At 36.7% G+C, this 12,069-nt stretch overlaps 1 protein-coding gene across 1 annotated transcript in view; it reads right to left on the bottom strand.

Moving 5' to 3' along the window:
* Positions 1-12,069, bottom strand: part of ND-51 (NADH dehydrogenase (ubiquinone) 51 kDa subunit) — a 183,663-nt gene that overhangs the window by 67,507 nt on the left and 104,087 nt on the right. The window contains exon 8 of the mRNA XM_090378085.1: positions 2,811-2,977. Coding sequence (XP_090234211.1) covers positions 2,811-2,977 — 167 coding nt within the window. The remainder of the gene's footprint in view (positions 1-2,810; positions 2,978-12,069) is intronic.

The raw sequence follows: 12,069 nt of genomic DNA, 5'->3' as shown, positions 1-12,069 counted from the left end.
CTTTTCATTCTCTACCACTGTCAGTGTAGTAGCAGAGAGTTGATACGTTGCTCTGGGGTTACTGTTTCCCATATGTAGTACTTTACATTTGTCAATGTTAAACTTCATTTGCCACCTCACAGCCCATCTGCTCAATCTTTCCAGATCCTGTTGCAGCAGCATAGCGTCAGTAGTGTCCTTAACAACTATGCCAACCTTTGTATCGTCTGCAAACTTGGACATTAAGCTTGATATACCATCATCAATATCATTTATAAATACAGAAAACAACAATGGACCCAACACTGAGCCCTGAGGGACTCCACTAATAACATTAGTCCACGATGAGCAGTGTCCATTAATTACCACTCTCTGTCTTCTCCCCCTCAACCACCCCTTTATCCATAGCAGCAACTTGCCTCCCATGCCACACTGCTCCAATTTGTGTAGCAGTCTTCCATGTGCAACAGTATCAAAAGCCTTTCTAAGATCCAAGTATATAATATCAAAGTTATTCCCTGCATCGAGTTCTTTTGTGACTGCATCATAGAATCCAATCAAATTGGTCAGGCAAGACTTTCCCTTAACAAAACCATGCTGTGTCCAAGCTATAACTGAAGTCTTGTCTAGATGATCCTGCAGTGCTTCTTTAACCAGTGCCTCCATTAATTTTCCTGGAACAGAAAAAAAGTTAAACTCACAGTTCTATAAGTACTTGTGTCAGCCTTTGATCCTCCTTTGTGAACTGGGGTCACATTTGCACATCTCCAGTCTATGGATACCTCCCCTGAGTCCAAAGAAGCTCTCATAATTAGGCTAAGGGTTTGCTTACTTCTTTTGCTGCCTCCTTTAATATAACTGGATAGATCCCATCCAACCCAGGGTGTCTTTTCTTATGTTTATCCTCAACAATTTCTCCTCCACTTTCCTCTCAGTTATTACAAAATCATTTAGCTCACTGCCAGAGTTTACTTCACCTCTGGCATTCCCCTTCCTGAATAGCTCCTCATGTGTGAATGAAGATGCAAAATACTCGTTTAGTTTGTTAGCCACCTGAGCAGGATCCTCAACTGTTGAACCATCAATATCCAGTGGACCAATCTGATTCATCCCTTTCCTTCCAGAGTTTACATAGGTAAAGAACTCTTTTCTGTTTTTCTTTGCATCCTTTGCCAAGGATTTCTCATAATATGTCTTTGCCTGCCTAATCTCCTTTGTGAATTGGTTACTGACCAGCTTATATCTATCATAGGCTTCCATGTCACCCATTAATTTATATGTATCCCATGCATTTTTCTTCTCTGCCATATGTCTCATTAGTTCATCTGACATCCATTTAGGCCTAAATCTTGAACAACATTTCCTAGTTGGTATGAAAAGCCTAGTAGCTTCCAAGATAAGTTCTTTGAATACTTCCCATTTTGAATTTGCCATTTTGTCCCACTATAGAATTTAAATACTGTCTCAGACCATCATAGTCACCTTCACAAAAGCAAAAAAACTCTCCCCTTTACCCCTGATGGTAGTTACCTCTTTGAGTAAATCCCACTTCAGCACACTGTGATCACTTCCAGCTAGTGGTGTAAAGCAATGCATACATCACTTAGTTAGGTAATGTATGCATTGCTTTACACTTTAGGTGTGTTTGATTATCAAATAATGTACCTCAGGGATTAAAAACTTGTACAAGAAAGGTTTACTAAAACCTTACCATGTGATGGCAATTGTCATATGAAATTAGTGAAGCAGTTCCTTTTTTTCCCTTTTAGAATGGGTAAAAATGGGATTTAAATGATATTTAGTAGACCATTGCACCAAATATCATTTCAATTGTAATGATATTTCTATATTTAATTTTTTTTCAAAAGAAAATAAGTCCTGAAATTTTTAAGGATCTGTTGCTGTTAACTGCAATAAAATAAATAAGCAACAAAATAAATAAATTCTGCTGTTAGTGTTAGCACACAAATTCCTAAAAATAGATCTTTTTTATATACATAAAATCCATGCCTCCTATCATTGCAGTTTTGCATGAACATTATTTAGTCTATGTTAGGCTGTATCTAAAATTTCTAATTTACTCTAAGCATCAGCTGGAAAACCAATGAAATGTTTTGCAATGTTTGAATATGTTTTATTCATTGGTGAAACAGTTTTTTTATTTTTTTGTACCTTCTGAATCTGTTTGAATATCTGATTTATCAGTTTTAGTGTAGGGAAAGGAAATCTGCCCAATTTATCCATAATTTACAAGTTGTGTTGGTGAAACAATTATTTATTTATTATTACTGGAAACAAACATGATAAGCAAGTAGCAGACTGGGTTTTTCAATCTGTTCAGTGGCCACTCTGACATGACTAACTGGTCAATTAATTGTCTTGATGAGTTATAATTTTGCGCCAAAAGTTCTTCTAATTCTACCCATCATGGCTATTTGCAAATATGCTAACAGTTTGTCGTGGTTGTATACATGCAGCATATGCTGGAGTTTCTAGTGTTTCTAAAAGAACCAAATATAAAATTTCATGATCTGTCCACTGGGAGTTAAGTTTTTACATGTGGACAGTTATATACATATTGTGCGTGCGTGCGTGCGTACAACCTGGACAACATTAAATGATTTTCATGGAAAGCTCAATTTCATAGTGACAATTTAAATAATCTTACTTCCATAATCTGTAGCAGGAACATAATCTATGTTCATTTCTTTTCTGAAAATGAAATGAACATAGGTTAACAGTCACAAAGCTCAAAGAGGAGATTCATTTATTATTCAGTAATATGAGTTTCTTTTATTATATAACTACATTATATAACTACATAAACTTACTGTTTGGGAATAACTGGTGTAGAAGATCCTCCAGGGATAATTCCCAGAAGATTGTCCCACCCACCAGTTACACCTCCTGCATGCCGCTCGATTAGCTCACGCAGAGGAATTGACATTTCTTCTTCCACAGTGCAAGGATATTTAACATGTCCAGAAATATTAAACAACTAAAAAATAACATTCATATGAGGGTCAGACACTCTCAATACAATTTCTTCTACTGCATAAGAATATTTAATATAACTATATATAATGAAGTGCTAATAATAATATCTATATAGAAATATGTCAACCTCTAAACCAACATCCGTAATATCAAAATGGAATCTGTAGTATTTAGGCAATTTTAAAAATTGTAACGATATTAAATATACAGTCAATGCAATAATATTCTATTAATTGACAAATAGCATTGATATTGAAATCACTGATAATGATTTTACAAGGAGTGGCTATTAAATAATGAGCCTGTTGCAATAAAATAAATATAATGAAATATTTTGTACCTTACACGTACAAGTTATCCCCTTCAAAATAATTGTCTTGGTCTTGCAAACACTGTTCTATACGTTTCTTCCAAGCACAGAAACATTTCTGGAAGGCACCTGCTGTAAGCCCTTTTAACACTTTGGTCATTTTTTTCCTGAATGTTTTCAAGGGACTGAAAATGAGTTCCCTTAAGTACACACTTTTCAGTTTAGCGTAGAGAAGTCACAAGGGGCTAGGTGTGGTGATTAGAGTGTATGTTCACACACAAAGGGATTTGTTTTCTTTTGGCCAAAAACTGTGAATAGAGTGCATTCTGTGCTGGAGCATCCAAACATCCTTCTAAAATTCAGGTCTCTTCCTTCAGATTTTTTCACACAGCCTTGTCAGAACTTCAATGTAGTAGGTTTGATTAAGAGTTTGATTTTATGAAAAGTATTCTGCCATAATTCCTATAATATCAAAGAAAACAAAAAGTATGGTTATCATTTTTGATTTTCGCATTCTTGTTTTTTTGGTCTGGGGGACTGTTTTGTCTTCCACTGCACTGGCTGTCTCTTAGTTTCTGGGTCGTACTGGAAGGAAAAGAAGGAAAGTCACAAGGGGCTAGGTCTGGTGAGCAGGGTGTATGTTCATATAGAGGGATTTGCTTTTTTTGCCAGAAACTGATGAATGGAGAGCACATTATGTGCTGGAGCACTGCCTTAATGGGACATTCAACCATCCTTTCATAATTCAGATCTCTTCCTTTGAATTTTTTCACACAGCTGTGTCAGAACTTCAATGTAGCAGGTTTGACTGACAGTTTGATTTGGTAGGACATATTTAGCCATAATAATTCCTTTAATATTGAAGAAAACAAGAAGCATCGTTTTCATTTTTGATTTTGACATTCTTGCTTTTTTTGATCTCGGGAATTGCTTTGTCTTCCATTGCACTGACTGTCTCTTAGTTTCTGGGTGCTACTGGAACAGCAACTTTTATTGAAAGTAATTAGATCAGTGGTTTTCAACCTTTTTTTAATAACGGAACCCCTACTCAATTTTCTCAATATACATATATATATATATATATATATATATAATGTTAAAAAATATATATGTTATATGATATTTATTACAATGATATAATTATAAAAATTACATTTCATAATACAAATTATATATATACAGTATATAATTTTATGCTTTATATAGAGGTACTAAGTAAATATCAATTATAGATCACCACAAAATTAAAAAGATACTGTACATCTTTTTTATAATGAAATAAACATATAAATTAAAAAATAATAATAAGTTTAAGTAACTTAAACCCAAATTACGTGGCACCCCTGGAATGTTGTTGTGGCACCCTAAGGTGTGGTGGCACCTCAATTGAAAACCACTGAATTAGATCTTCAATTTTTTTCAAAATAACTTCACAAACTTCGAGTCTTCTCATTCTTTGATCTTCATTCAAAATTTTTGGCAATCTTACCCACACTTTTCTCATGCTTAAAATTTCAGTTAAATTTTGTATAGCTATTTTTCTTTGTGCATACTGAGATCTGATGCAACCATTCTAATACTTAAACGACAATCATTTCTAATCAATAAGCTTGCCCAGTTCACATTTTCGTCAGTTTTCATGGATACTGGATGGCTTGGTCATTAATCATCTTCCACATTCTCTCTTCTTCCTAAAAAAGTTTTATGCCATTCAAACACACAAGCTCTTGATATAGTATCTTCTGCATAAACGTACCATAACAACTCATAACTTTTAGTTGATGTTTTTTAGTCTTGTTAAAAATTTGAGCTTGATTTGTTATTCAATTCTTTTGTCCGTCATTTTTTCAGCAAACTGCAAAAACACAAGGTAACGAGACTTGGCAGACAACTAGAGAAAGGTTCAATGTCAACTAATGTGCCTTTGTTTCACAGGTGGCACTTGTGTATTGGCTGTGTATTATTTAATAGCCACACAGCGTATATATACATATACTGTCTATACAGAATCTCTATGTGTATCTGTTCATACAGATTACAGAAACATTCCAGAACACAATGGTCAATCCCTAATTTAACCATAGATCATGTTATTCATATATTAACAGCATTAAAAACATACTTTTTATCTCTTGATAGCTGTGCAATTAATCTCAACAATATTTTGAATCATATTTTTGTGAAGCATATTTGTACTTTGCTCATTCTTTATGGTATTGTCTATCATAATAAAACTAAAGAGATGGAAAAAGAAAGCAATTCCTTTTAGAAGAACAATCATTCATCAGTCCTTGTGGCTTGTCACAGACATTTTTTTCAGGTGTAACAGGCTGCTGTTTGATTCTTTTGTCTGTCATTTTTTTCCCAAACTGCAAAAACACAAAGTAAAGAAAACCTGTCACACTGCAAAATGAATGAACATGTTAGATGTGCCTTTGTTTCATAGCTGGCACTTGGTGTGTAGCAGCTGCATGCACAGTCTCGTTATTTAACAGCCGCACATCCATTTACAATATCAATATACAATATGCCAACCTCAGAACCAACATATAGTATCAGTGTTAGTAACAGCCATATGGTGCAAGGAAACTTAAGGTTTATGCTACAACAACCAAAAATAAATAAATAAAAAATAATAATAAAATAAATAATAAGACAAAAAGGAAATAGACAACCTATGCATTTCTCTCCCCCATAGGTAACTATTCAGCTGACCTTTGAATTTCCCCATACTGTCAGCCTCTACTACTCATGTAGGTAACCTATTCCAGTAATTTATAACTAGCGCTACAATAAAACTTTCTGCAATCCAGTCTAAACATCTCTTTCCATAACTTGAATTTATGGCCCCTAGTTCTAGAATCATTTATAACTGTGAAAATTTCATCCTCATTCGTTTTGCTATTGCCTCTCACAGCCTTAAACAAGTCACCTCTAAGGTGCCTAGTTGCTAAGCTGTGCAATCCACATATTCGAAGCCTTTCCTCATAAGGAAGTCCTTTTGCTGATCTCACCAGGCGAGTTAACCTGTCTCCGAACTCTTTCAAGAAACTCAATGTCTTTTTTTAGGTTGGTCTCCACACTTGAATATAGTATTCCAAGTGTGGTCTAACAATAGCCTTATAGGATTATGACATCCTTATCTTTACTAGCAGATGTTTGGTAAATCATTGATAGAACACCATGGGCACAATGCTTGGATTATCTCATGTCTGACCATATTGTAACTCCGAAGTCCCTTTCTTCCACTACTGACTTTAGGTCAACTCCATCGAGTGTATAAGTTATTTTGGGGTTACTGTTCCCTGGGTGTAAGACCTTGCACTTTGCTGGATTAAAGCCTAGCTGCCACTTTTCTGACCATCCCTTAAGTCTATCTAGGTCACTCTGAAGAAGCTCTGCTTGGTGGTGATCATTAAATACTCTACCAATCTTTACTTCGTCTGTAAATTTAGACATCATGCCCTCTATCCCTTCATTGATGTCATTTATGAAAATCAAAAACAATAGTGGTCCTAATACTGATCCTTGGGGAACCCCACTTCTTATACCAACTCAATCTGAGGAATAACCATTTATCACAACCCTCTGCCTCCTGCCCTGAAGCCATCCAGCTATCTATCTAACGATTTTTTCTGTGATTCCAACCTGTTCCAGCTTAAAAAGTAACAGCTCCATGTGGGACTAAGCCGAATGCTTTACTGAAATCAAAATAAACAATGTCAAAATTATTCCCTAAATCCAGCTCTTGAGTGACCCTGTCAAAATAGCTAACCAGATTAGTTAAGCATGATGTTCCCTTTACGAAACCATGCTGAGTATTCTTCAGAATTCGATTTCTATCTAAATGAACCTGAATACCACCCTTGATCATTGTCTCCATGATTTTCCCTACTACTGAAGTTAGACTGACCAGCCGGTAATTTCCCATTTCACTCTTAGAACTGCCTTTATGTACTGGAGATACATTGCCACTTTTCCAATCCAACAGAATCACTCCCGAGTCCAGTGATGCTCTCATAATTAGTCTCAATGGTTCAATGCACTCACTTGCCACCTCCCTTAAGATTATAGGGTATATGCCATCAACCTCAGGAGCCTTACTGGCTTGTAAGCTCGAAAATTTTTTCATTAAATAAACATGTGAAATTTCAACTTCATTAATTACATTTTTTTTCAACTTCACTCCCATAATTTCTCATTGACACAAAGGGTTTTCTTCTGTAAATATCGATGCAAACTGTTGAGTTTATCTGTAACTTCAGCTAGGATATCTAATACTATCCATGTCTATTACATAAGGGTCCTATCTGGTTTGCCCTTCTCTTCTTTGCATTTATATATGTGAAGAATTCCTTATCCCCACTCTTTGCCAGCGATTTCTCATAATCTGCCTTTGCCAGCCTAGCCCATTAAATTGATAAGCATTAGGCAACTTTCAAAATTGAAGTCATGTTAAACCTACAGCCAGGGGAACAATATTCTATTAAGTGAAGGACATCATTGATGCTGAAATCATTAGTAATGATTTAGTGATTTGTTAATACAGTATGCCCTCCCCATTTGCAAGCATTATGTTTCTGAAGATTTCTGTGAACTGAAACTCATCTGAAAGCTGTCAACAACAAAAGCAAGACACAATGCTTAATCTGTAGTAAGAACATGACCCCTGTGAATAGCAAGAACCTACAATATTAATACTGTATTAACTAAAACATAGTTCAAATTTTCACTAATGGTCCAAGGTGTAAACTTGTATACAGGATTAAAAGTTATATATATATATATATATATATAGGGTTGTTAAAATTAAAGTATTCCTATGTAGAGGGCTCTGGAGCGAGTTCTAAGGCTTGTACTGAAGAGAAATTTGGACAACAGGTACAACAAAGAATGTGCTTGCCATTTATTGGAAAAAACAAAAAAAAATTTGTTACAAAATTTGTCACTATATGGCACTGTAGCAATATAAATCACTTGAACAGTGCTACAATTGTTCAATATATCTTCCATTTTGGTCAACAACAGTTTCCATTCGAAGAACAGTATTTTCTACAGCAGAATGTAATATGTCAACTGGAATAGCCAGCACATGACATCTAATGCTGTCCTTCAGATCTGCCAGAGTCCGACATCCTTCCCAATACACCTGGTTCTTCAAAATATCCCACAACCAGAAGTTGCATGGGGTGAGGTCCGGTGATAGGGGTGGCCAAGAAGTCTGGAAACAATGGCTGATGACCCTTTCGTCTGTAAAGTGTTGCCTTAGCAATCTTTGGACACAACGGTGGATGTGGGATGGCATGCCATCTTGCATGAATATGGTATCCTGAAGACACCCATGTTGTTGCAGCTCTGGTATTGCAAAATTTGCCAACATTTCATAATATCGCCATTAAGTGACAGAACGTGTGGAGTCCAGTCGGTGTTACCTGTTCAAAAAAATATGGCCCAATGATGAATGTGGCCGTAAATCCACTTTGCACTTCGGCAGAATGTAATATGTCAACTGGAACATTTGGTTCACTGTCACTTTTGGAGAATGTAACGGGACCTCTTGGATAACTTGAGGGTTTTCTGTTGCCCAAATGCAACAGTTGTGCGTATTCACTTGTCCATTTAAGCAGATGTGGGCTTCATCACTCCAAAGGATGTTCCATGGCCAAGTGATATCCACTGTCATCTGTGCCAGAAACTGAAGTGCGTATGTGAAACGAATATCTGCATCATCATCATGCTGTTATGTTTGTTATTTGATTTTTAGGAGCATTAGCAACTAAGGCCATATTGCTCCGGGGATATGCGGTGGTCATTCCTTGACCTTTCCGCATCCCCCGTATTTGGTGGGCACGGGCTCGAACCCCGGTTTAATCAAGAAGCATGTGCTACGCACTGCTGCTCCTGCCCACCTGGCTACGGAGGCGCCCGATCATCATGCGTAGCTGCTGTAGCACGTGCATCTTATAAGGATAGTACCGCAACACCTGACACCATACTAGCCTTACAGTGGAATACGGCATGTCCACTTCATGCGAAACAGCTGGCACACTTGCGCTACCACATGGAGATTGACTGATAAATCCACGACAGCCATAGCCACATCTTCAACACAAGAGGAGTCCACTCGTTTTCGACCTCTACCTGGTTGAACACCAAGACGCCCTGTCGCTTCAAATTTCGCAATCATTTTGTGGACAGCACAAACAGTCATAGGTTCACGCCTTATGCTCTTCTGACGCCGGAATTCTCTGATAGCCACAGCTGCATTGTTGCTGATCTGGTAGTACAGCTTCACTAATAGCACCTTTTCCTGCAACATTGTTGGCATTGCTGCTGTAGTGCAGGCAAACATCTACTGCATGATTTTGAAGAGACTGCTTTGCTTTTATACAGTACAGTAGAGCTGAGTAGTGGCACTGTGGCAATAATTTACGATTATGCAAATAATGCAAGTTATTTGCATAATCGTAACTAAGATAGTTACGATTACAATGCATCATACAGTGACAAATTTTGTAATTAATTTTTTTCCCCCAATAAATGGCAAGTGCATTCTTTATTGTACCTGTGTCCAAATTTCTCTTCAGTATGATCCTTAGACCTCGTTCCAGAGCCCTCTACATAGGGTTACTTTAATTACTAAGCTTTGATATTTGATCTTGAGGATACTTTAATTTTAACAACCCTGTATATAAATAAATATCAATGCGTTTCATTATATATGTGGGAACCTTTTAATAATTTGCCAGATGTGAATCTGCATTTTCTATTGCCAGGAATGATCATAAAAAAAAAAAAAAAAAACTAACAGCGGATAGCAATTTGTTTGTTCAGTAATAACATTAATCAATGGTAATGTTTTCAATAGAATCCTTTCAAACCCGCAGTGCAAAATCTTATATCCACACAACATAAAAGTAAACAAGTTTATGTATTGAAGTGACTGAGTGGCAAGTAGTTTTACCAGGCAATAAAATCACTTGTAAAATAGTAATCGTGGCATGTGATGCAAGGAAGCAAGCATATGAGCTTATGTAGCATCAGCCAAAAAAAAAAAAAAGAAAAAAAAAAAAATTTCACACAACCATTCACCCTAAATGTTTGTCCAGTTCCTCTTTAAATATATTTAACTTACCAACTTCCACAACTACAGATGGAAGTTTGTTCCAGCAATTAACCACCTGCTGGCTAAATGCAAATTTCTGCACATCTATTCTATAGCTGTCTTTCCTCAATTTGAATTTATGCCCCCTCGTAATATGAACATGTGGAAGAATCCCATCAGAATTCAGCGTGCTCAACCCATTCAAAGCCTTATACACCTCAATCAGATCACCTCACAGGTGCCTAGTCTCCAGAGGCTGTAATTTGCAGAACTTAAGCCTCTCTTGGTAAGAGGATCCCTTCATTCCCCTCACCAATCTTGTTGCCCTTCTCTGTACACGGTCAAGAAAATCTACATCCTTCCTAAAATGAGGCCTCCAGACCTGTATGCAGTACTCAAGGCATGGCTTGACCATTGCCTTATACAGAGGGACAATCACCTCCTTTTCCCTGCTAGCAAAATTCCTAAATATTATTGACAAAACCCCATGACCTGCTCTTGCAGCCTGTCTGCATTGCTCAGAAAACTTCATATCTGATTGCACAATTACTCCCAGGTCTTTTTCATTTTCTACCACCCTAAGTGTAGTACCACACAGTTGGTACGTTCCTCTGGGATTACTTCTACCGATATGCAGTACTTTGCATTTGTCAATGTTATATTCAGTTGCCACTTCTCAGACCATCTTCCCAAATTTTCTAGATCCTGTTGCAGTAGCACACTGCCATTACTGTCATTAACAACCCTGCCAACCTTTGTATCATCTGCAAACTTCGAACTAAGCCTGATATACCTTCATCAATATCATTGATAAATATACAACAGTGGACCCAACACTGAACCCTGTGGGACTCCACTGATAACATTAGTCCACAAAGAGCAGCACCCATTGATCACCACCCTCTGTCTTCTCCTGTTCAAATCACCCTTTCATCCATTGTAGCAACTTACCCTTAATACCATTCTGCTCCAATTTGTACAGTAGTCTTCCATGTGCCACAGTGTCAAAAGCTTTCCTGAAATCCAAGTATATGATATCAAATCTATCAAATGATAGATACTGCTTTCGGGGGAATAATTGCATAGCTACAGAAAAACTTCCCATGGGTGCATTAACCAACAACTGTCAGGTAAGCTTATATTCAGTAAATGACTGAGTACCTCACTCATGGTGGAGACAGTGTAAATCAAAAGTAACCAAAGTGGCTTCCAGTAATCTAGAAAAACAGCCTCAGAAACAACTGTAAATCACATAACCAACAACTGTCAAATAAGGTTATATTCAGTATATTACTGAGTATCTCACTCATGGCGGACAAAGTGAAAACCAAAAGTAACCAAAGTGGCTTCCAGTAATCTAGAAAAACAGTGTTAGAAACGTAACTAGAAACCAGCCAACAACAAAGCCGCAACCCAGGATTCCCTTGTATTGTCAAAAAATAATACAATGAAGCAAAGCTTAGGTAGTTGCTTTAAAAATGAATAAAATGAAATAAATTTAAATGCTAGTCAACCTATATCATTCATTCCTCTTATCTATTTCAAAGTATTTATCCAATCACTCTTAAAATTCATAGTTCATTATGGTTAGTCAATTATTCTTTTATCAGAACTGTCACTGCTAAGTTTATTTAATCCTCCTAAAGCTTTAAATACCTAATCACATCAACAGAGAGAT

The sequence above is a fragment of the Mastigoproctus giganteus genome, chromosome 7 (genome assembly GCF_048544385.1).
Source record: "Mastigoproctus giganteus isolate SK-2022 chromosome 7, ASM4854438v1, whole genome shotgun sequence".
NCBI classification, from domain to species: Eukaryota; Metazoa; Arthropoda; class Arachnida; order Uropygi; family Thelyphonidae; genus Mastigoproctus; species Mastigoproctus giganteus.
The sequence above is the reverse complement of the archived record's forward strand: the minus strand, read 5'-3'. Positions and strand labels throughout refer to the sequence as shown.